General features: G+C 44.2%; 1 protein-coding gene across 1 annotated transcript; it reads left to right on the plus strand.

The window, feature by feature from the left end:
- The first annotated feature begins 8,003 nt into the window (after positions 1–8,003).
- On the plus strand, positions 8,004–26,186 carry slc27a6 (solute carrier family 27 member 6). Its single transcript, XM_018744658.2, has 10 exons — positions 8,004–8,871; positions 10,053–10,262; positions 10,559–10,717; positions 11,365–11,489; positions 15,020–15,214; positions 16,845–16,935; positions 22,490–22,688; positions 23,320–23,417; positions 23,792–23,922; positions 25,062–26,186. Exons 1-10 carry the CDS (start codon positions 8,379–8,381, stop codon positions 25,236–25,238), a joined length of 1,878 nt encoding a protein of 625 aa, XP_018600174.1. The 5' UTR covers positions 8,004–8,378; the 3' UTR covers positions 25,239–26,186.
- Positions 26,187–27,270: the final 1,084 nt, after the last annotated feature.

The following is a 27,270-nucleotide window of genomic DNA, read 5'->3' on the forward strand; positions in this document are numbered from 1 at the left end:
GGTTTGCTGTTCATGAAGTTAGTCATTTTTCCCCACGTCCAAGCAATTTCAAACCACATGGCTATCATAGTTTCATTTAACCAGATATTGACCTGAAACACACCTCAAAGTTGGGTGACAGCTACTTGGCCTAAAAGGAAAGCAAAAGAAAACTGAGACTAATGACCTGGCCTTAAAAGATTATTAACAACCAAAAAACTTCAAGTGCACACAAATTGTGACTCTACTATATTTTGTGAAGGAATTAAAGTTGTACCACTATTCACAACTTACTTTGGAACAAGCCTTTGTGATTCTGAACTTTAGCATGACCATTTAGAACCAGACTGTTTTGTAACGCTATTTAAGATTCGATTCCTAGAAATCAAATATTGTATTTGGGGCAAAGGACAAGAACAATTTTTTGACCTTACAAAAACAAGAGCTAAGATCAAAGAAACAACACATGGTAAACCATGAGGACATAGCTGGTAAAACTGCCTTCTAATGTTCATTGATATCTGCAATGGATCATACACACACACATTTTCAGAACCGCTTGTCCCATACGGGGTCGCGGGGAACCGGAGCCTACCCGGCAACACAGGGCGTAAGGCCGGAGGGGGAGGGGACACACACAGGACAGGACACCAGTTTGTCGCAAGGCACCCCAAGCGGGACACGAACCCCAGACCCACGGGAGAGCAGGACCCGGTCCAACCTACTGTGCCACCGCGCCCCCTGCAACGGATCATCTTTTATCTATATTTTTCTATTTTACCTATCTTTATCTATCTATTTTAGCTTACTTAAAGAAACTGATGACTACTGAAGCAGACCTGTCTGTGCTCAAATCTAAAATGTGTGTGGAATTCTACCATTTGTCCATTGCAAGCCCTTTTCACCCTCAGGACTATAGTGTGGTGCACTCACTCACTGTCCCCATTTGTTCATATTGGGGTGATGGTTGCTCAGAGGCTCTCCCAGAAACACAGAGCATAAGGCTAAGTACGGTACACCATGGATGGAATGCCAGAACATTACAGGGCAGCTGAAAAAACATTAAGACTCAGATGGTGATTTAGAATCACCAGTTCCCTGCCTTTCCCAGTTTGCCAGGCATAATGGTACCAAATATATAGGCAGATGCCTCATAAAAGTGTTTGGCAACATGCGATACATTTCAAGGCAAGACCCCATCCTGTTCTTTCAGAAAATATTCAGACGCCTCCACTTTTTCCATACCTTTTTGTGCTGTACACTTATTTCATAATGGATTTAACTTATTTTTGACCTTCAATATAACTCAATCTGACAGGGTGAAAAAAATTTTTGCATATTTATTAAAAAAAGTTGAAATGTCATTTATATAAGAATTCAGATCCTTTATTATAACACTCTAAACTGAGCTCAGATACATCCTATTTCTTCTGAACATCTTTGAGTTTTCTGTAGAACTTGATGGTAGTCCATCTGTTGCAAATTCACTTGTTTGGACATGACTTACAAAGCTACACACCAATCCTTATAAGGTACCAAAGTTCAGTGTGCATGGCAGACTAAAAACTAAGCCATGAAGTTCAAAGAACTCTCTGTAGACCTGCAAAAAAGAATTGTGTCCATGCATAGACCTGGAAAAGGATATTAAAAATAAATGCAATGCACTGAACGCTCCCAGATGTAGACTGGCCACCATCATTAATAGAAAAAGTTTGTAACCGCTAATACTCTTCCTAGAGCTGGACTTCCGGCCAAAGAGGGAATTTAAGCAATAAGGGCATTGTTTAGTGAGGTTACAAAATATCCAATGGTCACTTTAACAGAGCTTCAGAGTTCCTGTGTACAGATAGGAGAACCTGCCAGAAGGAAAACGATCTCTATAGCATTCTATCAATATGCTCTCTATCAAGGGGACGTGGTGGCAAAACGGGTTTGTCTGGTGCCTGCTGTGTGGTGGGTCTGGGGTTTGAGCCCTGCTTGAGGTGCCTTGTGATGGGTTGGCATCCCCTCCTCCTTCGGCCTTGCGTTCTGCATTGCTGGGTAGGCTCGACCCTGTGTGGGATAAGCTGTTGTTGACATTGGTTGGTTAGTCTCTATTGATTCCAGTAAAGCGACTAGACTTGTGAGAGATGTGGAGTTTGCCAAATGCCACTTACAAGACTATGTGAAAATTAGAAAAATAGATTATCTGCTCTGATGAGACAAAAATCAGACTCAGTGCCAAATGCTCTAACAAGGTACTGCTCATTACCTGGTTAATACCATCTGTACAATAAAACATAGTAGTGACAGTATCATGCTGTTGGGCTGCTTCTCAGCAGAAGGGACTAGGAGACTGGTCTGGATTGAGGGAAAGAATAACAGAAGCAAACACAGAGAGGTCCTTGAAGAATACCTGCTCCAGAGCACACAAAAGTCTGGAATACTTGTCTTTAAGCATGACAATGATTTGAAGCACACTGGAAAGACAACATGAGAATGGCTTTGGAACAAATCTCTGAATGTTCTTGTCTAGTTCAACCAGAACCTGGATATGAACCCCATGGGAAATCTGTACAGAGACCTGAAGATTGCAATTCACCAACACCCAGCTTGACAGAGTTTTAAAGGATCTGCAAGAAAGAATGGGAGAAACTGCCCAAATCCAGGTGTGTGAAGCTGATAGAAGCAGATCCAAGAACAGCCGCATCTGTAATTGCTGTTAAATGTAGCCCTACAAAGTACTGAATAAAGGTCTGAATATTTATGTTCATGGGAGATTTTAGATCTTTATCGTTAGCAAATGTGCTAAAATTCCTAAAAAAATGTTTTTAATTTGCCATCATGAGTATTGTGTGTGGGGTGTGGTGGCGCAGTGGGTTGGACCACAGTCCTGCTCTCCCGTGGGTCTGGGGTTCGAGTCCCGCTTGGGGTGCCTTGCGACGGACTGGCGTCCCGTCCTGGGTGTGTCCCCTTCCCCCTCCGGCCTTACGCCCTGTGTTGCCGGGTAGGCTCCGGTTTCCCGTGACCCCGTGAGGGACAAGCGGTTCTGACAGTGTGTGTGTGTGTGAGTATTGTGTGTCATCTGATGACAAAACAGAATCTATTCAATCCATTTTTAAGTAAGTCTACAGCACAACTGTGTGGAAAAACTGGAGGGGTCTGAATACTTTCTAAAGGAACTGCACACTGTACTGAATAAGACACATCGCTATATGATGATCTGAATTGAGGAAGTAAGGATTTATTAAACACAACAGTGGTTAAGAAACTGAGTTAACACTTGGTACATCCTATTGTATTGAAATGTCCCGAACTGAAATGAGAAAAGTTGTTTGTATTGAACCCAGTAATATCCTGTCATGCCAAGAAAAAGTACTGTACACATTTTGTTCTGACTGGAATTCATTGTTTGTACTTTTCAAACCTCGATCAAAGGTCACACCCAGGAAATTGGTACAAATAAGTCTACCATGTTATCGATTGTGTCACAAGCCAACAGTTTAACAGACTTTGCAGAGAAATCAGCGATGATGCTCGCACATATGTAAAGTTCCCTTTCTATGACATGAATGTTTCATAAGACAACAGTAAAAGGCAACTGGCATTCTTGTCAACAAGCTAAGACATTCTTATAATCTTAAATTTACTGGTTCGGGTTTTTATTTATTTAATTTTGTTAATGTATTAATTTCGCTGAGGCTTTTCTCCAAAGTGACACGATAAGCCTAAAATAATTCCTGAATCTAAACTGGTCTAATAAAATACCTACAGTACTACAAAAAAAGAGTGCAACATGAAGGTTACTGAGTGAAAAGCAACAGCAGTAAAACAACATTAATTAATCAAGAAACAAAATTCAGACAAGTATGGAATCAAGTCAGATGAATACATTTTAAACCATGTTTCAAGTCAAAGCATACAGTATGAATGTAATATCCACATCTGGCAAATATATAATAGCCAAAGGACTTATTTTTACATAAAAGATTTAATTAAGAAGCTGGATCTATTGAGTCAATAGTCTTTTTGTTGTGCATATTTTGCACAAATTGCACTGAAGTAACCTTACAGCAGTTTTCCAAGGCCTTGTTGATGGAACTCTTCTGCTGAACTCACAGTCAGGTCCCAAACAAGAACAAAATATCTTTTCTTGATAGTAAGTAAATAAAACACTATAAAACACTGGATAACAGTGAGATGTTTTAAGCACTTGGGGCTGTGAATAAAAAAATCAAAAAAGGAGTGAAACAAGTTGTAAAACTAGCCAATTTCAATGTAGTCACTTGCTAGACTGTATTAAATTTTCTGCTAGACTATACACAGAATATGAAAAGAACAAATTGAAACAACTTATTAGTGGTCAGGGGGGCGTGGTGGTGCAGTGGGCTTGGCCGGGTCCTGCTCTCGGGTAGGTCTGGGGTTCGAGTCCTGCTTAGGGTGCCTTGTGATGGATTGGTGTCCCATCCTGGGTGTGTCCCCCCCCCCAGCCTTGCGCCCTGTGCTGCTGGGTTAGGCTCCAGCTTGCTACGATCCTGCTTGGGACAAGCGGCTTCAGCCAGTGTGTGTGTATCAGTGGCTGAAGGTCAACTGGGGTCAGTCCAAATGTATATTTCAAAACAGCCCAAATATTGCATGATATTCTGCTAGCTTTCTCAGCTATAAAGGATATAGTGTTAAACTGACTGATATCAGACATGTTCACACCTAAAAAATAACCATGAAAATGAGTGTAGTAAATGCTAGTAGACGATACGGTGCCTCGCTAGGGATCAGTGATCAAATTCAGACATGAAAAATCAGGGGCAGTTACAACAAAGTAGAATGTTTTCTTGACAAAATTTCTGGAAATGGCAAACTGTTCTCAGCAATGAATAAATGTATCAAATGGCCTTGTGTTCTTTCTTATATATAACCGCTATGTGTATAGTTTATAAATATATAACTAGCAGCTACATAACCTTTGTGATTCTGTAATTCCATAGCTGCTGGTTATATATATAAACTTGCTCCCTATCAATTGTGTGTACAGCTATTTGTGTAGTGTACCCCTGAAAAGGTGGTAATATTGGAGTAGTAAATACTGTGAACCTTGTCACTGCATCTCTATCTCTCCTTCTCTTGGTGAAATGCACTTTTGTTTGCATGATGAATAAATGTACATGCAAATGGAACATTTTTAAGAATAGAACAGCATGGTACTAAATCCTTGCAGAGCAATTCACAATGTTAATATTGTGATTAATAAAAAAAAACACATAAAAATAAAACACACAGATCACATAGAGTAGTAGAAGAGATGATTGTTCATAACATAAATGGAACAATAAAAAACTGAGAATGATACAGTATTGGGAAAAAAAATGAAGCTGCATAATTTCTATGAAATACATATTGAAAATACAGAGACAGTTTACATACTGTGTAATTAGGATCTTAAATATGCAAATCTGCTTCCAGCTGTTTCATTGTCATTCAGTAACAGAAATTTTAAAGGGTCTATAAGAACTCATTGGTAGTACTGCAACTGGCAGTCCTTTATCAGACAAAGGCCTCAAACATTGCTGATACACACCAGGAAAGGCTCAAAAAGGTGATGTTGCTCTTCACTGCAGGGACATGGTGGCGCAGCGGGTTTGGCCAGTGCCTGCTGTGTAGTGTGTCTGGTATTTGAGCCCTGCTTGGGGTGCCTTATGATGGACTGGCATCCCATTCTGGGTGTGTCTCCTGTCCCCTGTGTTGCCAGATAAGGCTCTGGCTTGCTGCAACCCTCCTTGGGACAAGCAGTTGTTGGCATTGGTTGGTCCTTCATTGCAAGGTGTATGTGAGAACAGCCAACACACTCAATGTGCTCATCTCTGGTCAAGAACACCCACAGGATCTATAGAAAGGGGTTAATGGTTGGAAATGTTGCTTGTGTGGGATAAGCTATACAGTGTATCATGCAGTGTGGGTGCTGTATGGGCTGGTCATGGTTATTTCCTGCTATCTACCCATAAGAAGGGTGTATCCACACTAGTGTAAGACCATGACACTGCAGCTGATTGTTCAGCTAAGTCCACAGTGGTGCAAGACACCATTTTATTGCAACAATAACCTGGTCCAGTGGACACATGCAGTCTATGTGCCGTTTGGAAAGGACAACACTATTAGCGTTCATTGCTCTGGAGGCAACAGAGCATCACTAGGGGAATGCAGACTGCACTGGGTGACACCAAAATGACTGTCTATAAAATCTTTGCGCAGTGTTTCATCAGAAATGTATTCTTTTTATTAAAATATCCCTGTAGTTAGTTATAACAACAAAAATATTTTTCGTAAGCTTACATGTATCAATAGACAATATTGGGCGGCACGGTGGCACAGCAAGTAGTGCTGCTGTCTCACAATGCCTGGATGGTGCGCAAGGCCATGGGTTTAATCCCTGCTCAGTCTGTGTAGAGGTTGCATGTTCTCTGCATGGGTTTCCTCCCACAGTCCAAAGGCATGCTGTTCAGGTTCACCCAGTGTGTGTGTTCCACTGATGTATGGATGAGTGACCCAGTGTAAGTATCTAGCAGTGTGAATCACTTTGGTACATAAGATGTGTGGGCTGATAACACTACATAGAGTTCACTGGGATGGGGGGCGCAGTGGCGCGGTGGGTTGGACCCGATCCTGCTCTTCAGTGGGTCTGGGGTTCGAGTCCCGCTTGGGGTGCCTTGCGACGGACTGGCGTCCCGTCCTGGGTGTGTCCCTTCCCCCTCCGGCCTTATGCCCTGTGTTACCGGGTAGGCTCCGGTTCCCCGTGACCCCGTATGGGACAAGCGGTTCTGATTGTGTGTGTGTGTGTGTGTGTGTGTGTGTGTGTGTGTGTGTGTGTGTGTGTGTGTGTGTGTGTGTGTGTGTGTGTGTGTGTGAGTTCACTGGAAGTTGCTTTAAAGAAAAATGTCTGCTAAATCTGTTAATACCTACCAGACTAGAACTTCATGCTAATTTACTTTTTGAACCTTCTAATGCACTCTGCCCAGAGCTCTCACACACACACTTTCAGAACTGCTTGTCCCATACAGGGTCACAGGGAACCAGAGCCTACCCAGCAACACAGGGCCAGAAACACACCCAGGACAGGACACCAGTCCATCACAAGGCACCCCAAGCGGGACTCGAACCCCAGACCCACCCGACAGCAGGACTGTGGTCCAACCCACTGCGCCACCGCACCCCCACCCAGAGCTCTCATTATTACTCGATTACAATGACGCTTCGAATCACGTGGTTTCGTCTGCACGCGCTACGAGCACGCGCTGCTGTTTTCGTTGTTGCTGGTGTTTATTTTATAGTCGGTGTCTTTGTCAAATTTTCCGGTGTTTTAGCTACAGTATTGTGGTAATTAGTATTTGCGAACCTATATCAATAACGTTAAAATAAACATAATTTTGATGTAGTTCTTAAACGTTTTTACTTCGAATATTGCTTTCCGAATTTAACCACTATGTAAATAAATACATGATTTAGGCTGTGAGTGTGATATTACAGTTTAAAGGTGTAATTTTAATTTTGCTAGTTGTTTATGTCACTACTGTTGTCATTACATTCAGTGATATACGGGAATTACGATTTCCGAGAAACATGAGGAAAAAAGCATTAAGGATTCTGTACGGTCTGGTACGGAAGGAGGTCCATGGGGGGTGGGGGGTGACACCAACCCGAGCGACGCCACTGTGAGGAAAACCCATTATATTTTCACAGTGACAGTAATTCATTTTTAAGGAATGCTGCTCGGTTCCTGTAGAACAGCTCCAAACACGCGAAAAACCTGTCCACAAAGGATCCTTCTGCAGCCTGTCAGGCGACTTCTTTCACCACCGACGCTTTCTCTTACAAGAGCACCACATGACCAGTGCCTTATTAGGCTTATATTTTCTACGTACTGACCAGCGTGCTTCAAACATAACCCTAGTATCCGCCGCCCTTTCAAACTGGATTCACACTCCAGCACTGACTTTATTATAACCTGAAGGTTGCTGGTTCAAACCCCACTCCCTGCGTTGCATCTGTTGTACCCTTCACCGGCACAACAACGCCCCTGGTTTATTACGGTCCGAAACACGACGACCAGCTGGATTTGTGCGTTACGAACGCGAACTGCGAAGTTTTGAGCGGGGTGGAAGCGCGAGGACACTCCCACCGCGGGCTGGTTGTACAACGCGGGTCACGTGACTCCCGGGCTCCCCGAGTTTCATAAATAAGGACAGAAGATGATCGGCTCCGCGAAGCAGGACAATATACAACAAGGAGCGGGAACAAGTTTCGGTTCTGTCGGCGTTAAGACTTCAGCTCACCCTCAGTGCTAGTTTATTTCGCGATCTCACAGCGGGACGTCCCCGTATTTTAGTTTTATTTTGTCCGGCAAAGACAAAAGTGAGCCGCGGTTCGGTATGACGATGCTGCTCCCGCTCGTGTGGGTGACAGCCATCGCTGCTGGTCTTCTTGCGCTGCTCCTGGTGCAGAAGCTCTTCTTCCCGTACTTCTGGAGCGACTTGGTCTTCATCTCCAGGCTGCTGCGGTACGGGATCCGCCTGGAGGTGTACAAGAAGCGCTCCAAGGTGGTCACCGTGCTGGACCGCTTCGTGCAACAGGCGGCGCGGATTCCCGACAAGCCCTTCATCATCTACGAGGGCATCAGCTACACGTACGAGGACGTGGAGGAGCGCAGCAACCGGGTGGCACACGTGTTCCAGCAGCGGGGGGCCGCCCGGCGGGGCGACACGGTGGCGCTGCTCATGAGCAACGAGCCCGACTTCATCTGCGTGTGGTTCGGCTTGTGTAAGCTCGGCTGCTCCGTAGCTTTCCTCAACACGAACATCAGGTCCAGGTCGCTGCTGCACTGCTTCGGCTGTTGCGGGGCCAGAACTCTGGTGGTGGGAGCAGGTGAGCTTGGAGGGGGAGGGAGGGTGGATGGGGAAAAACAAACACAGCCCCCGATCACAGTCCGTGTCACGATGTGCGGATCTCGAGCGCATGATCAGGAGTTCCACCTCGCTGAACGGGTCGCCTGGCGAGTCCAGTTCCAAATGTTCTCGGGAAACGCATCTTTTTTTCGATGCGCACGATTTTCGGCAACAAACTTTAGGTCTCGGACTTTCGTGGCCGCGTCGCACGTCTCCGTCCATTGGATTCGGCCGCCACCCACCCACGTGGCCCCTGTCAGGCCGCGTCACGCGTTGCTTCTGCAACCGACGTGGAGAAGCGAATGTTTCTGCTTGAGCTAGAAAAAGAAAGTTCGCCTTGTGAGCGCGACCCACTTTTCCGCGCCGGAGGAAACATTCGGTGCTGTGTTCTGTCAGTCAGTTACGCAACTGAAAACGCAGACATGTCCAGCTTTTGCAGGAGCGCGAGCCCGTGACGTTGAGTAAACACACCGCATGTATCCATTACCCCCCTCAAAGACGGACATCAGCAATGGCATATTGCCTACGTTAACCTTTCCCTTCCATTAGTAATAGATGTGAATATGCCCTTCATGATTCTTTATTTTTTTTACTTCTGAATTGTGTAATATAGATACTTAGGATTAACCAGTAATTTCTCTTATCCTCATAACTATGGAAGAGTTAATGATTATTTCCTTGGTTTGTGCAGTGCCCTTCCCAGCATGGCATCTAGGTTTGAATTTTTGTGTCAGCCCACAAAAACATGTTGGTTGTAATGGAACCCAGCATATACACTAGGTTCGAAGGACCAGGGTGGAGAAATGTGGCCCTTTTTCTCTTTCTTTCCCTCTAATACTGCATAAGGATCGCTTTCTGGCGTGCGGCATTTTTCACTGTTAAATGGCTTATTTTAAGAAACTAAAAGGTAGATCTGTTGGTTGTTACATGGTTTTCCAGTGCTGTAATATGAAGGTGTAGTGGGGAAAAATAAGAAATTTTATCCATTAATCTAGATGAGTATTATTGCATCATTAAATGAAGTTAATTTTCTTTCCTTTCCATTCCTTTCAAGTCTCTCTTGCAACTTGAACTAACAACTTCCTCATAACAAGTCTACTGCCATATCAACTAATTTCTTGGCCATGTCACCCTCTTCCTGCCCGTTGTTTGCTTCTACAGACCTGTTGGACACATTGGAAGACATCCTTCCCAGCTTGAAGCAGGACAACATCAATGTGTGGGCAGTGAAGATGGAGTGCTCCCTGCCAGGGGTTGAGACCCTCCTGGACAAGCTGCAGCAGGCTCCCGAGGACCCCATCCCTGCCGAGCAGCGGGCAGTAACCTCCCTCAAGACCCCTACTCTCTACATCTTCACCTCAGGGACCACAGGTGCCTTTTATGTTTAGTGCTCTTGGAGTTCTCTTGTCAGAACTGTGGTTACTCTTTGAAGAACCAGCAAGTAAAAAGTTGTCCATATTAAGAAAAACTGTTCATAAAAATTTCAAGAAATGAAACTGAAAAAATAGACAAGTATAGTGCAAATTATTTTTTCAGAATTTGTCATGTTTTGTATTTTTGTACCAGCCACTCCTTTACCCTTCAGTGAGGAAGACTCAGTCTGTGGCAGTGGTTGGTGGCTCTGCAGATTGGTGTATCACCCAGCCCCTTTCGCTGTGCTCTCACAGGTCTCCCCAAAGCTGCCATCATCACTCACCTGCAGTCCGTGAAAGCGGCAGGGGGATTTTGGGCCTATGGGGGCTGCTCAAGTGATGTGATTTACATCTCCTTGCCGTTGTATCACAGCGCGGCTTCGCTCATCGGTATTGGGGGAACCATTGAGATCGGTAGGTAATTTTTCCTGATAAGGACAAGGCTCACCCTTGTGCTCGAGTCTCTGTTCCAGCCTGTGCCAGAGCCCCGATCTCCCAATAAATTTGTCCTCACTGTGAACCAATCATGCATTACACAATGCATATCACTTAGCAAAGCTCGATGGTTCATAACACGAGAAGTCAATATCATCATCATCAATATCATTAAGACACAAACCTCCATGTCACCCTCTGCTATTTCCCTGAACAAGTTGAAAGTAAATCAAAGAATCCAGTTTTGGATACCACCCTAATATATAACTTGTGATCTGTTGCAGTCTCCCCTAAATGCAATGTTTTTCCCCTGGACTCACACCAGTTGCTGTTACCTGTATGCAGGATGAACTGGAGTGTGTTTGTGTGGGTGACCTGGTGGGTTACAGCTTCCAGGCTTCAGGCCTGAGCTTACAGGTTCCATTGTTATTCTTGAATGTTAGAAAAAACAGAAAAGAGAAGGACCTTTGGCACAACTAACCAAGGTCAGAAAACCCAATCTTGGGAGAGAAAAACCAAAGAAGACATCCACACCACCTGCTAGTATTCCCCCAAAGCTCCCCATTCCCTGTGTAACTCGGTCTTTTAAAGGTGTCTTTCTTCTGGTCTGTGCTTTGTTGGAACAGGAGCAACCTGTGTGCTCAAGAAGAAGTTCTCAGCCTCACAGTTCTGGGGTGACTGCAGAAAATTTAATGTGACCATATTCCAGTACATCGGGGAGCTCTGTCGCTATCTCTGCAATCAACCTAAGGTAATCTTTCATTTTTCTATTATTCTTGTCATTTCATACCCCAACCAAAAATAGGCATTCCTTCATTTTCTTCATTTACTCCTCATTAACCTATCGAAAGGACAAGATTGTAGATGTTTTATTTTGGATTCTGCATGACACAGATACAGTGCTGTGAAAAAGTATTTGCCCCCTTCCTGATTTTTTTTTTTTTTTTTTTTTTGCATATTTGTCACAGTTAAATGATTGAGATCATCAAACAAATTTTAATATTACACAAAGATAACCCGAGTAAATACAAAATGCAGTTTTTAAATGATGATTTCATTTATTAAGGGAAAAAAGCTGTCTAAACCTACCTGGCCCTTTGTGGAAAAAGTAATTGCCCCCTAAACCTAATCATTGGCCTTGGCGGCAACAACTGCAATCAAGCGTTTGCGAAAACTGGCAATGAGTCTTTCACATCGCTGTGGAAGAATTTTGGCCCGCTCTTCTTTGCAGAATTGTTTTAATTCAGCACATTGGAGGGTTTTTGAGCATGAACGGCCTGTTTAAGGTCATGCCACAGCATCTCAATCAGATTTAAGTCCGGACTTTGACTAGGCCATTCCAGAATCTTAATTTAGTTTTTTTTTTGAGCCATTCAGAGGTGGACTTGCTGGTGTGTTTCGGATCATTGTCCTGCTGCATAACCCAAGTGCGCTTGAGCTTGAGGTCACGAACTGATGGCTGGACATTCTCCTTCAGGATTTTCTGGTAGAGCACTGAATTCATGGTTCCATCAATTATGGCAAGTCGTCCAGGTCCTGAAGCTGCAAAGCAGCCCCAGACCATCGCACTACCACCACCATGTTTGACTGTTGGTATTATGTTCTTTTTATGAAATTTTTCCCCATATGAAGGCCACAGCAAACTGGAGGGATCTCTGGATGAAATGTAGTTTCAAGCCAAGCAGAATTTTCATAGCTCAACAGCAAGACTCTTTTGTTTCAGGAGACAGGCTTATTGTGTGGCGTCTGTTCACAAATCAGAACTGTTTTCTGCTCAGTACCAAATGAGTGCATTGCATCAATGTGCCCTTTGTCCTTCCTGTCCTCTCTTCCTGTTGTAGGCTGGTAGATGCAACCCCCGAGCATGCACGAACACACTCTAACAGCACACGTACAAACCTAAAGGCAAAAGCTGAGACTAACAACTGAGCCATGGGTTCTATCAATGATACTGTTTCATGTCATTTTGTTGTGGTACAGGTAATACTATATCTTCTACCAAATACAAACAACACTTAGTAAAGCTTAAAAATCCTCGTTATGTAACCTGTGAAAATATAACAGATTAATCTGTCCAGTTTATTGCCTTTATTTTCAGTTCAATTCAATTTATTTTTATACAGTGCTCTTCTCACACAGTGACATAGAGCACTGAACAAAGAGGTAAGACAAATGATCAAATAGTTGGCTATATATTAAATTACTACAGTATCCATGCAGTTATTAAAGCTTTAAGTATATCTACTTGCCATGGAGGAAAGGAACAAACAACTCCCAACTGAAAGTCAAGGGAGGGAAAAAAAACCTCTGCAGGTCCAAGTACCAGTGGCTGCCCACCCCTCCTGGGCAGTCTAGATTAAACAAGACTTTTGAGTCAGTTTACGTAATAATAACATTGTAGATGAGTATTGACTTGATGTCCTAGTTCACATAGGTATGTCTCGTCCATCATGGCAGGTGGTCATCAGCTTCAGTCAGCATGGGGTGCTGGTATCACAGCCAATCAGTCTCCTCAGGTATTGTCATAGGAAAGACCTATTTTCTTCCCTCAAGGACAATGCTCACTCATTTAATACCCCTACTCCACATTATGAGGTATTTCTTTGTGTTCTTGAGCACCTCCTGAGAGCTGAGCAATGTGAGACCAGAACCATGCTGTGGTTTTCTTCACAGTTATAGTTTGGTTCTTGCTGCGTTATGTTCTCAACCTCCTTTTCCCCTGGTTATCTAGTTTCCCTGTTATCTTAGTGATCATGGCCCCCTTTGGACTGTCCAATAATGTCAGCTTGTTCAGTGAGTGAGAGTTTATTTGCATCATTTTCATTGATTTCTTTTGGCTTCCCTGCTCAGTTTGCTTTTCATGTGATTTTTAGTGAGCGTTTAAGTACACGTTATCTAACAGATAATGGATGAGCTGAAGGAGCACAGAAACACAGCCATGAAGTATTACAGAGTTGCTAATGAAGAGGAAACCACCTTGCTGTGTTGTCTTATGATGACTAATATTAATTATTAAGTAACTGTGTCCATTTAAATGGGATTTAATGATATTTTAGCATAGATGGGTGTCTAATTTTGGGCTCAGAAGCAAAAAAAATTTTGCTGTTGAAACTAGCAGTGCCTTTGAGTTATGAGAATTCACATTAAAAAGTGTTTTTCAGTGAAACATTACCTGAATAAGGTGTGGGAGGACTGTGAATGTCAGCTGAAGAGATTGCCTCTGTTTAGACTTTGAGTCCCTAGTAAAGGTTCCAACAGATTAGGGTGTGGACCAGCTCCTGAGCTCTCTTTAAACTGATAACAACCTTAGTAATAAGATAACACACACACACACGTCCCATACAGGGTCACAGGGGAACCGGAGCCTACCCAGCAACACAGGGCATAAGGCCAGAGGGGGAGGGGACACACCCAGGACGGGACACCAGTCCATCGCAAGGCACCCCAAGCAGGACTCGAACCCCAGACCCCCTGGAGAGCAGGACTGTGGTCCAACCCACTGCACCACCGCACCCCCAATAAGATAACAGATTAAGTTAGTTCAGTTGGGGAAATAACTAGTGCAAATCAATGTTTAGGCACTCGGGTAGAATGAAGAGCTGTATGCACACTGGCCTGGGACGACTCCAGGGGTACACAACTTAAGAACATCTGAAAACAATGTACAGTGTGTTTTGAACAAAATCGCTGACTTTTAATTCTTTCACGATGAACGGTTGCTTCGGTCATTAGCACTGAGCCCGTTTCACCCAAAACTTACTCAGCAGGTAGTGCTAGTGCCTTAGAGCTTTTGGACTGTGTGATTGCTTGCAGGTACAAATGCGGCTCAGTCTATGGAGTTTTCATGTTGTCCTCGTGTTCCTCCAGGTGCTCCGGTTTCCTCCCATAGTCCAAAGACATGTGTTTCAGGTGAATCAATTGCCTTTTGTGTGCGAGTGAATGAGTGTGTGTAACACTGATGAAATTGCATCCCATCCAGGATATACTCTGCCTCATGCCCTGTGCTCTCAGGATAGACTCTGGACCGCTATGATCCTCACTGGACGAGCAGTTATTGATGATGGGTGGATGGACAGATGTAGTACATTATTCAAGGGTACTGCAGGAGGGCTTCTTCTTCAGAGCTGAACTTGTCGCCTTGAAATTGCATATCCTTGTCTTTACACTCTGCTCGACCTGCCATCTGGCTACTGAAGGGTCTTTTTGTCCCTGTTGTGACTTAATGAGCGCACTGTTGTTCCCCAGTGAACCCTGCAATGTCTGCTCCAATTTCCCCACAAGGCGGAGAATGAGAAGAAGCACAAGGTGCGCATGGGTGTGGGGAACGGCCTTCGGCCAGAGGTGTGGAAGGAATTCCACCGTCGCTTTGGGGATGTGCGCCTGTGTGAGATCTATGGCTCCACCGAGGGGAACCTTTGCTTCATGAACCACTTGGGCAAAATGGGTGCCGTGGGCCGCTCCAACTTCTTCTACAAGGTGATCCACTGGAACGAAAGCCACCATGTGACCCCACTGCACCCCCTCCTTTAGTTTATTTTACTTATCGATCCATCGCTCATGCACAGTGTACCATTAAGTAATATTTTGTAGGATACCTACGCTACACTGGACATACGACATCATAACTATTATTCAACAGATGCCTTTGTCCAAAGTGAACGTACAATGGTTTGTACACTAAGATAAAAGTTATTTAGCCGTTTATACACAGCACATTCCACAAGCCAGCAATGTCAGGATTCCTTCTCTTAACACTATTAGAGAGTTATATATATATACAGATAAGAAAGGGCAGCAGTAAATCCGTTACCTATTCTGCTGTTCTTAGGTCTGTGCCGTAAGTCTTGGAAGAACATGCTAAGGATTCTCTTGGCCTCGAAAGAGATTAACTTTTAAAAATAACCAAACTATGAGGTTGTAGCCTTCTGTAAGGTTATCATAAGGTCAGTAAAAATGCAATGATAGGAACATTTAGTTATACTGGATAGTTAGTAATTGTGCGGCTGTGGATTTTTTTTTTTTTTCTCCACATGTGCTGAAACTGATGAAATTTTAGTTTTCCAAAGTAGTAAATTTTATGGTTGAATACAAGTTGTAAAACAAAAGTCTGATACAAGACCAAGTGAGTTTTCCATGGGCTGTCCCTCATCCAGGAAAATAAAATTTCCAGGAAAACTTTGAGAGCAAATAATCAGATTTTTCTGACAAAGTTGATGTGTTTTGGCCAGTTTTTGAGCTCAGCTGCTTGAATTAGTGGATAGATTTACTTGCCAAGGATAATCTGCTTTGCTATCATCAACATGGCTCTTTTTTTTGCATAACGCGGGAGGCTCATTAAAGAGGCTCAAATCATGCGTAGTCACTCCTGATGAAAGCTCAATGCAGAACTAATGTGTTGCAATAGTAGAAATAAAAATAAAATGAGTCATAAGGACAAAGGTTGCAACAAGCAAATTCAGAAATAGTGTTTGTCTGGGAAAGTGCAAAATTAATCGGATGCATTTTTCTAAGAAATGCCAGTCTACTCAGTTGAGCGGTTTGCTCGCCTGCAGAAGAAGTCCTTCAGCTGCAAGAAGTCTTTGTTATGCTGACCCTGAGACATCGGGATACAACTTGAGAATGGCTGTAGTCCAGCACGTTGTATCTAATTCATGGAACACAAAGTCAAGCTGCAGACTTTTCCACATAGTCATACTGTATGTGCAGGATGATCCAAGATAATTACCCTTGGTACTTCACTTTATTTTGTTTTTCTTTTTTAGGACTGTTTATTTGTTGCTGTATATCCTTCTGCTCTTAGTCTCAGAAAAGAGCTGAACCGCAGCAGATACCCAGTTGCATTTTAGTTTTTTAATCTCCCCAAGAAATCCATTTTATACATATAAAAAGATGGCACTGGTTTTTAAACATTTCCTTGGTTTATTTAACTCATTATTTTCCTAGTTTTCACATTACTATCGACTTTGCTACATTACAAAAAATATAAATGTAATTTTTAATTGTCTTTATTAAACTGATTTGGTGTAACATTAAGAATGACACTGAAAAGTGTCACTTTTAATAGGATGAAATGAGTAACTCGCTTCCTGTGTCTGTTTGCTTGAAGCTCCTCTTCAAATATGACCTCGTGAGGTATGACAAGGAAAATGATGAACCCGTACGCAACAAAAAAGGCTTCTGTGAACATGTGTCAAAAGGTAAGGAACGTGTTTGTTTGTTGTATGGTATTTCAGACATAGTGCATCTAAAGTAAATGGCAGACTTCAGCATCATATAGCATGAATGTTAGAGCTGTAGTCTTACACTCGAAAGACCAGGGTTTGAATCCCACATCCTGCTGCAGTACCCTTGAGCAAGGTACTTAGCCTGAACTGGTGCGATAGAACATACCCACCAGTATACGTAAGTCCTTGTAAGGAGCTTATGCTTGTAAATCGCTTTGGAGAAAAGCATTAGCCAAACGATGAAATGAGAATGTACAGTGCTGTGAAAAAGTATTTGCCCCATCCTGATTTCTTCTGTTATCTATATATCTCATACGAAATACTTTTAGAAGGCAACCTGAGTAAACACAGAATACACACACACACACACACACACACACACACACACACATTTTCAGAACCGCTTGTCCCATACGGGGTCACGGGGGAACCGGAGCCAACCCGGTAACACAGGGCGTAAGGCCGGAGGGGGAGAGGACACACCCGGGACGGGACGCCAGTCCGTCGCAAGGCACCCCAAGCGGGACTCGAACCCTAGACCCATCGGAGAGCAGGACTGTGGTCCAACCCACTGCGCCACCGCACCCCCCACACAGAATACAGTTTTGAATTTTTATTTTTTTGTTGTAGCAAAAAAAGTTATCCAACACCTATCACCCATGTGAAAAACTAATTGCCCCCTTAAACTTAAAATCTGGTTGTGCCACCTTTAGCAGCAATAACTGCAACCATACGCTTCTGATAACTGGAAATCAGTCTTTCACAGTGCTGTGGTGGAATTGTGGCCCGCTCTTTTTTGCAGGACTGCTTTAGTTCAGCCACATTGGAAGGTTTTCCAACATGAACTGCCTGTTTTAAGGTCCTGCCACAGCATCTCAATTGGGTTCAAGTCGGGACTTTGACTAGGCCACTCCAAAACTTTAATTTTGCTTTTTTGTGACGTTCAGAGGTGGACTTACTCCCATGCTTTGGATCATTGCCTTGCTGGATAATCCAGTTGCGCTTGAGTTTCAATTTACGGATTGAAGACCGGACATAATCCTTTAGGATTTTCTGGTAGAGAGCAGAATTTCCCTCAATTATTGCAAGTTGCCCTAGGCCCTGAAGCAGCAAAGCATCCCCAGACCATCTCACTGCCACCACCATGCTTGCCCTTAGGTATGATGTTCTTTTTGTGGAATTCTGTGTTTGGTTTATGCCAGATGTAACGGGACCTCTGTCTTCCAGTCAGTTCCACTTTCCACTCATCAGTCCACAGAACATTTTCCCAAAAGGTTTGAGGATCATCAAAGTGGGTTTTGGCAAAATTCAGATAGCCTTAATGTTCTTCTGGGTTAACAGTAGTATTTGCCTTGCCACTCTTCCATGCTATTTTTGCCCACTGTCTGTCTCATAGTGGAGTCATGAACAGTGACCTTTATTGATGCAAGAGAGACCTGAAGTTCCTTTGATCTTGTCCTTGGCTCTTTTGTGACTTTCTGGATGAGTTGTTGCTGTGCTCTTGGTGGAGTTTGGAAGGTCGGGCACTTCTGGGAAGGTTCACTACTGTGTCGAGTTTTTTTTTCCATTTGGAGATAATGGCTCTCACTGTGATTCTTAGGAGTCCCATAGCCTTTGAAATAGCTGTGCAACCCTTCCCAGACTGATGTATTTCAATCACCTTCTTCCTCCTCATTTCTGGAATTTCTTTCAGCTTTGGCATAGTGTGTTACTGGGTAAGACCTTTTCACCAAGTTTATGCTGTTGAAAAAGTTCTATTTAAGTGTTGATTTGATTGAACAGGGCTGGCAGTAATCAGGCCTGGTTGCATCGAGTCCAGCTAAACCCCATTATGAATACAGTTTCATAGACATGGGGAAATCTACTACGGGGGCAAAAACATTTTCACACAGGCCCAGTTGGTATTGGATAATTTTTTTCTTCAGTACATAACATCCATCCATCCATTCATCGATCTTCTATCCCGCTTGTCCTAAAAGTGTCGCGGTGGCAACAGGGAGAGCAGAGAGGCCCAGCCGCCCCTGTCCCCTGCAACTTCCTCCAGCTCAACCTGGGAGATCCTCAGCCGTTCCCAGGCCAACTGTGAGATACAATCCCTCCAGCGGGCCCTGGGCTGACCTCGGGGCCTCGTCCCAGTTGGCCGTGCCTGGTATACCTCCAAAGGGAGGCGCCCAGGGGGCATCCTTATCAGATGCCCAAACCACCTCAACTGGCTCCTCTCAGTGTGAAGGAGTAGCAGCTCTACTCTGAGTTCCTCCCGGATGTCTGAACTCCTCACCCTGTCACGGAGAGTGAGTTCCAGCACCCTGCGGAGAAAACTCATTTTGGCTGCTTGTATCCACGATCTTATTCTTTTGGTCATCACCCAGAGTTGATGACCATAGGTGAGGGTAGGGACATAGATCGACCGGTAAATGAAGAGCTTCGCCTTATGGCTCAACTCCCCCTTCACCACTACAGTCCGGTACAGCGACCGCATTACTGCTGCTGCTGCTCCCAGTCTGTGGCCAATCTCGCGCTCCCTTCTTCCCTCACTCGTGAACAAGACCCCAAGATACTTGAACTCCTTCACCTGGGGCAAAAACTCTCCCTTTACCTGGAGGGGGCATACCATCCTTTTCCGTGAGAGAACCATGGACTCAGACTTTGAGGTGCTGATCCTCATCCCCACCGCTTCACACTCGGCTGCAAACTGTTCCAGTGCGTGCTGGAGGCATCCATGTGATGGTGCCAAAAGGACAACATCATCTGGAAAAAGCAGAGACATCACCTTCCAACTCCCACACAGAATACCCTCCTGGCCTCGACTGCGCCTTGATATCCTGTCCATGAAAACCACAAACAGGAGTGGAGACAAGGCACAACCTTGGCAGAGTCCAACACCCACACTGAACAGGCCTGACTTAATTCCAAGTATGCGGGCACAGCTTTCGCTTCATACGTACAAGGACCAAATGGCCCACAGTAGTGGCCCCAGTACCCCATAATCCTGAAGCACCTCCCACAGAATTTCCTGGGGAACACGGTCATAGGCCTTCTCCAAGTCCACAAAACACATGTAGACTGGATTAGCAAATTCCCATGCCCCTTCAATGATCTGTGAGAGGGTAAAAAGCTGGTCCACTGTTCCACGGCCAGGGCGGAATCCGCATTGTTCCTCTTCAATCTGAGGTTCAACTATCGGCCGGAGCCTCCTCTCCAGCACCCCGGCATAGACTTTCCCAGGGAGGCTGAGAAGTGTGATGCCCCAGTAGTTAGCACACACTCTCCAGTCCCCTTTCTTAAAGATAGGGACCACCACCCCAGTTTGCCAATCCAAGGGCACTGTTCCCGAGGTCCATGCAACATTGCTGAAGTGTGTCAACCATGACAGCCCTGCAGCATCCAGGGCCTTAAGCATTTCCGGGCAGATCTCATCCACCCCCGGTGCTTTGCCACTGTGGAACTTACCAACTACCTCAGTGACTTCCACCAGGGAAGTGGATTCTGACAGCCCGAAAGCCTCTGGCCCTGACTTCTGTAACGGAGGCATATCACTTGGGTTTAAGAGTTCTTCAAAGTGCTCCTTCCATCTTCCGACAATGTCCTCATCAGAGGTCAGAGTTTCTCCACTCTTGCTAAATACAGCCTGAGCAAAACTCCTCCGACCCTTTCTGAGCTGCCGGATGGTTCTCCAGAACCTCTTTGAAGCCAACCGATAGTCGTTTTCCATTGCCTCTCCAAACTCCTCCCATGCCCCAGATTTTGCTTCTGCAACCGTAGCTGCTGCTGCCTTTTTCACCTGCCGGTACCTGTCTGCTGAGTCAGGAGTCCCCAGAGCCAACCAGGCCCTAAAGACCTCCTTCTTTAGCTTGACGGCTTCCCTCACCACCGGTGTCCACCAGCGGGTTCTCAGGTTGCTGCCCTGGCTGGCACCAACAAGCTTTGGCCACAGCTGTGCCTGGCTGCTTCCGCAAATTGAGGTTTTGAACAGGGTCCATTCAGACTCCATGTCCCCTACCTCCTCCAGGACATGGGAGAAGCTCTCCCGGAGGTGTGAGTTAAAATCATTCCAGACAAGGTCCTCCGACAGTCGTTCCCAGCACATTCTCATTAAACGCCTGGGCCTACCAGGTCTGTCCATCATTTTCTCCCGCCATCTGATCCAACTCACCACCAGGTGGTGATCAGTTGACAGCTCAGCACCTCTCTTCACCTGAGTGTCCAGAACATGTGAACTCAAGTCAGATGAAACGACTACGAAGTCGATCATTGACCTTTGGCCCAAGGAGCTCTGGTACCAAGTACACTTCTGAGCATCCTTGTGTTCGAACATGGTGTTTGTTATGGACAAACCATGACTAGCACAGAAATCCAATAACATTTCACCATTCGGGTTCAGATTGGGCAGGCCGTTCTTCCCAATCACCCCCCGCCAGATTTCTCAGTCGTTGCCAACGTGAGCGTTGAAGTCCCCTAGCAGGACTATGGAGTCTGTAAGTGGGGCCCTGTCTGGAACCCCTCCAACTTTCTCCAAGAAGGCCGAACACTCTGAACTGCTGTTTGGTGCATAAGCACACACAACAGTCAAAGTTTTCCTCTCTGCGACCCTAAGTTGCATTGAGGCGACCCTCTCGTCCACCGGGGCAAACTCCAGCTGTATGGCAGCCAGCTGGGGGCTTGTGAGTATCCTCACACCCGCCTGGTGCCTCTCACCCCGTGCAACTCCTGAGTAGGAAAGGGACCACCCCCTATCGAGGAGTTTGGTTCCAGAGCCAATACTGTGAGTGGAGGCAAGACCAACTATATCTAGGTGGTATTTCTCAACCTCCTGCACCAGTTCCGGCTCCTTCCCCCGAAGTGAGGTAACATTCCATGTACCAAGAGCCAGTTTTTGTCGCGAGGGGCTGTAACGCCATGCGCCACCCCGCCCCCTCCTGCCACCAGGTATACATAGCACCGGACCCCCATGCTGGACATTGCAGGTGGTGGGCCCACATGGCCCCCCCACGATGCCTTTCGGGCTGAGTCTGGCCGGGCTACGTGGGCTGCCCGGCCACCAGGCGCTCGCCTAGGAACATTACCGCCAGGCCTGGCTCGAGGGGCAGGTCCCGGTGACCCTGTTCCGGGCAGGGTAAACGTTCTTTTGTTACCTTTTTTCATGGAGGTTTTTGGATCGTGTTAGTCTGGACCTTCACTCCAGACCTGTTTGCCTTGGGAGACCCTACCAGGAGCATAATGCTCCCGACGACATAGTTCTGGAGATCCCTAGATCATGCAAACCCTTCCGCCACACTAAGGCTGTAAATAAAATAAAAGCTGTATTTTTTTGTTTACTTATAAAACAAAAGCAACCTGTTAGATTTTGTTTTAATTTCTGAAACAATTTAGTATGAGATATACACAATAACAAGAAATAAGGTTGGGGGCAAATACTTTTTCACAACACTGTGATTTTCCTGTCCAAATTCACTGTCAGTGTATTGTTCTCTATTCAGAAATGAGACAACAGTGTGGACCTGGGACCTCTGATCCTCTCCCCTCATAGGTGAAACGGGCCTCCTACTGTCCAAGATCAATGAGCAGAGCCCGTTCTTCGGCTATGCTGGGAGCAAGCAGCTCACAGACAAGAAGCTTCTGCGGGATGTTTTTGTGAAAGGTGATGTGTACTTCAATACGGGGGACCTGATGGTCGAGGACACGGATGGCTTCATCTCTTTCAAGGACAGGATTGGAGACACGTTCAGGTGCATCAGCCTGGTGCTTTTTCTTCTTTTGCATTGTGAATGAGACGGAGTGTACGTATCACTGTCTCCGCAAGTCGTCTTGGACAAAGGCAACAGCTGAAGAAAATAATAATAATACACACACATTTTCAGAACCGCTTGTCCCATACGGGGTCGCGGGGAACCGGAGCCTACCCGACAACACAGGGCGTAGGGACAGAGGGGGAGGGGGACACACCCAGGACGGGACGCCAGTCTGTCGCAAGGAACCCCAAGTGGGACTCGAACCCCAAACCCACTGGAGAGTAGGACCCTGTCCAACCCACTGCGCCACCGCACCCCCCTAATAATAATAATGGGGAAACCTTTATGCAGCTACATGTGTAATGTATTCTGGTCTATACAGTGGTATGTAAGAAACTGACTGTACTTTCGAATCAAGTGTCTGCATCCAAAAAAATGTCTCCTGTTGGTGTAATGCATGAATTGCATTTTTCTCTGAGATATATGTTGCTTTGGAGAAAACCATCTGCTAAATGAATAAATCTGAAATGTAAACGTAACAGTAGCAATATAAAGAAAAAACTATTTGTGATGGACTGGAGATGGGAATAATAATAATAACTTTTTTCCTTTTTTTTTTTTTTTTTAGGTGGAAAGGTGAAAATGTAGGGACAACTGAAGTTGCTGAAGCTCTGGAACTCGTGGATTTCATTCAGGAGGCGAATGTGTATGGCGTGGAGATCCCAGGTGGGTGGAAAATTGGTGATTCCTGAACTATATGGCGCGTATCACTCTGATGGTAGGATATGAAGCAAGGTTTGTCATTCAAGAGCCTAAAATGTTCAGCTTTTTCACAGGGATTGTTGGGTACACCCTAAAACTTACAGGATGCTTTTTCTGCTTATTGGATCTGGTTGGTGTCTCAGATATGAAGATACAATGAACATTTTGTGTTTCAAATTTGCTTCTTTCAGATGTTCTTCCCAGATTTGTTTTCAGATAACTCATGTTTGTAAAAAATCTGAATGTACAGTAATTTACCATACACCACCCTGCTGCAGGAAGCTTGAGAGTAGAAGAGAGATCATCGATATGAACGTTGAGTTTTCTTGTGTCTCCAGGAAATGAGGGGAGAGCTGGCATGACTGCGATCATCATCAAGCCTGACAGGAGGTTTGATGGGAAGAAGCTCTTTCAACATGTCCTCGATCACCTGCCATCCTATGCTCGGCCCCTTTTCGTTAGGATTCAGGTATGCATAGATGTTTTTCCATCCTTCATGTATTATCAGAGTACAGGTCAGTAGGTGGTGCAGTGGTTAGAACTATTGTCATCCATTCAAAGGACCTGTGAACAAATTTCCACTCCTGCTATAGTACCTTTGATCCAGATACTTACCCTGAATCGATAGAGTAAAAAAAAAAAAAATTACTCAGCTGTATTGCAATTCATTGTATGTAACTTTGTATACAAACCTCAGATTATAGATCACTTTGAAGAAAAGCATCCAGGAAATGAATAAACAATAATATTTTTTCTGAGTCATTTTTTATTAAGACCCAGAGGATTTGATATATTTTATGATTATAAAGTAGCTCTTGTGGTAGCATGAAAGTGTCCTGAAAAAATATAGACATGTCCAGTATTTTCCCAGCACTATCTGTTTTAGCATAATGTGAATTTTCAACAGACCCCTGTGATTTAAACAGCCATTTCCCCAACTTCATAAACTGAATATAGCTTTCAAAAGGGAATGGATAGGTTTGTTTGATAGAAAAGTTCTTAAAAACACAAAACAATTTGGTGTCAATTTATGGCAAAAACAGACGTTTTGGTTTGTTTTATTCTTTAGATTTATGCAGCTGATTTTCTGTATTTTACCTGTATTCCTGATAAAATGCACACATTGGAGCCCATGATGTTTGACTGTATAAGGGGGTCCATGTTATAATGATTTCTCATTTAATAATGATCTGCATTGACAGCTAGTGTGCTCCATCCTTTGACTGCTTTATGAGCGATCCTATGTATGTATAGCAACTTTTATTATATGAAGTCTACAGTGTAATTGTAGGTTAAGGGATTCCAAGCTTCAGACTTGGAGAACAACATTGTTGGGAGAAATGCAAGCAATTGAAGCCTTAGGATAAGACGCTATTTGCATTTTCTTTTTAATGTGATTTTACATTTACATTTATTTAGCAGGTGCTTTTCTCCAAAGCAAATTCCAATGAACTCCATGTAGTGTTATGAGCCCACACACCTTATTCACGAAGGTAACTTACACTGCTAGATACACTACTTACAGTGGGTCATTCATTCATACAACAGTGGAACACACACACTCTCTCTGTCACTCACACACTAACATTTTTTTACGTTTTCTCATAGGAAACCATGGAGGTGACTGGGACCTTGAAGCAGCTGAAGTTTCGACTTGTGGAGAGCGGGTTCAACCCTTCAATGATAACTGAGGCTGTGTATTTCTTAGACTACACAGGGAAGTGCTACGTCCCTCTGACCAATTCCATGTACAACAGCATTGTGTCTGGGCAGCAGAAGCTATAGCACTCTGAGAATTCACATGTCAAAGTGGTAGATTTATGGCATAATTTCTCATTTACAGAGGAAGACATTTTGACGGCCTAATGATGGCCACTGCTGTTAACATTTCATATAGGCTGTGTATGTAAATGATGGATAAATGACTAGATTTAGAGGGGATGTTGATGGCTTGACTAACAGTGCTGGAGCTGAAATGGGATCAGGTGCATAACCTGAGGTAAAGTCAGCCAGCTTCAGATCCTATAATTAATATGCAACTTTCAGAGTTGTCCTGCAGAACAGATGCAGACACTCGTAATATGACATGAAGACCAGTGAGCCTCGGTGATGAAGGCCTCCTCCCATCCTCACTGTGTCATGTTGACTCCGGTTTGAACGTCTATTGGTCCTCCTTGCTGGACTTTACACTAATTCTCCTTTATATTTAGCGCAGAACCACTTCACTGTCAGCAGCGATTCCACTCTCAATTCCCAGTGATTCCCAGAATTTGTTTCCTTCACAAGTGTGGCTAGACAATGCGATACTGGTTTTATATATTTTTTTTATCCCAAATTGTGTGAGGAGAGTGTGTAGAGAACTAACTTAATCACAGTAGGATGAAAGCAATGGAAAATTTGACAGCTTCACAAAGTTAATTTTTATTTCACTTCTTTAAATCCACTTGCCCAGAGATACGAAGTGAAGGCTCTGTCCACCACTGGCCTGATGAATTTCTGCAGGACACAGTAAAATCGGAGCTAAGATTCCAGTAGAGGCAAACGTCACTTTTTTCTATTATCATTTCAAAGCTTGCTTTAGATCCTGTTACTGATCCAATAAATTGTAATTATCTTACAGAATGTACAGAAACCTTGCAGGCAACTGTCATTTGCTGTGTGATACATAGAACTCAGTACATTTATTTTAAGTTGATTTATCGGGGGGGCCTGGTGGCACAGTGGGTTGGACTGGGTCCTCCTCCTCTCTGGTGGGTCTGGGGTTCGAGTCCCACTTGGGGTGCCTTGCGGCGGACTGGCGTCCCGTGCTGGGTGTGTCCCCTCCCCCTCTGGCCTTATGCCCTGAGTTTCCGGGTAGGCTCCGGTTCCCCGCAACCCCGTATGGGACAAGCGGTTCAGAAAGTGTGTGTGTGTGTGTGTGTGTGTGTGTGTGTGTGTGTGTGTGTGTGTGTGTGTGTGAGTGAGATTTATCTGGGCATTATGCAAACCTCTGAAAATGGAAAAATCTGAAAATCTATAAACATGATTATACAAATAGTCATTTGAAAGTGCTAATACACTAAAGGGCAATCATAAAACTAGCTTTACATTGATATACAGTATGTACAGTATGTATGTACAGTATGTGTGTGTATCTATGTACATTATCTACACACTCACGTACATAGTCATAGTAATTAGTTCCTGAAAAACAATTGTATGGTGAATTCTCATAACTCAAAGACATACTAAGAATTAGTTTCAAAGAAAAAAATTTTTCTTCATTCCTGCACATGAAAATATTTATGCTAAAACCCAACCGAACTCCATGAAAACTGACTCAATTACATTAGTCAATTATGATACAAGATAATGTGACAGTTTCCCACTATTAATTACTCTAGATTACTGTATGTACCTGTGCTCATTCAGCTCTTTTGTAGCTACTACATATTATACGATAACAAAGCGTGGTGCCATGGTTTTCTCCCACAGTCCAGACACGTGTTTCAATTCAACTGATGGCACTCCATTGCGCTTGGTGTATGAATGTGTGTGTTACTCTGTTCTACTCCTGATGCTGCACATAAAGCCAAAGACTGTGTCTAACCCTGTCACCATGTACACCTTATGGGATATGCGGCAATGATCACTTACATAAAAATTAATAAAAGATACAATACTGAACATGTTTATAAAATTTATTTTAATTAAAAAAAAAAACTAAAAACAACAGTATACATAGAATAAATATACAAATAATGACCTTCCCCCCCTCCCTCATTGACTGTAGGGAGATTAGTTTCGTGGATGTAAATGTGTCCGTGTAAGACTGGTT

Source organism: Scleropages formosus, chromosome 6 (assembly GCF_900964775.1).
Source record: "Scleropages formosus chromosome 6, fSclFor1.1, whole genome shotgun sequence".
NCBI lineage: Eukaryota > Metazoa > Chordata > Actinopteri > Osteoglossiformes > Osteoglossidae > Scleropages > Scleropages formosus.

Excerpts from the sequence above, each read along its gene's own strand:
- slc27a6 (XM_018744658.2), top strand. The coding sequence starts at position 8,379 with ATGACGATGCTGCTCCCGCTCGTGTGGGTGACAGCCATCGCTGCTGGT. Across the intron at positions 8,872-10,052 it reads AACTCTGGTGGTGGGAGCAG|ACCTGTTGGACACATTGGAA; the intron begins GTGAGCTTGGAG and ends TTGCTTCTACAG. Across the intron at positions 16,936-22,489 it reads CTGTGAACATGTGTCAAAAG|GTGAAACGGGCCTCCTACTG; the intron begins GTAAGGAACGTG and ends CTCCCCTCATAG.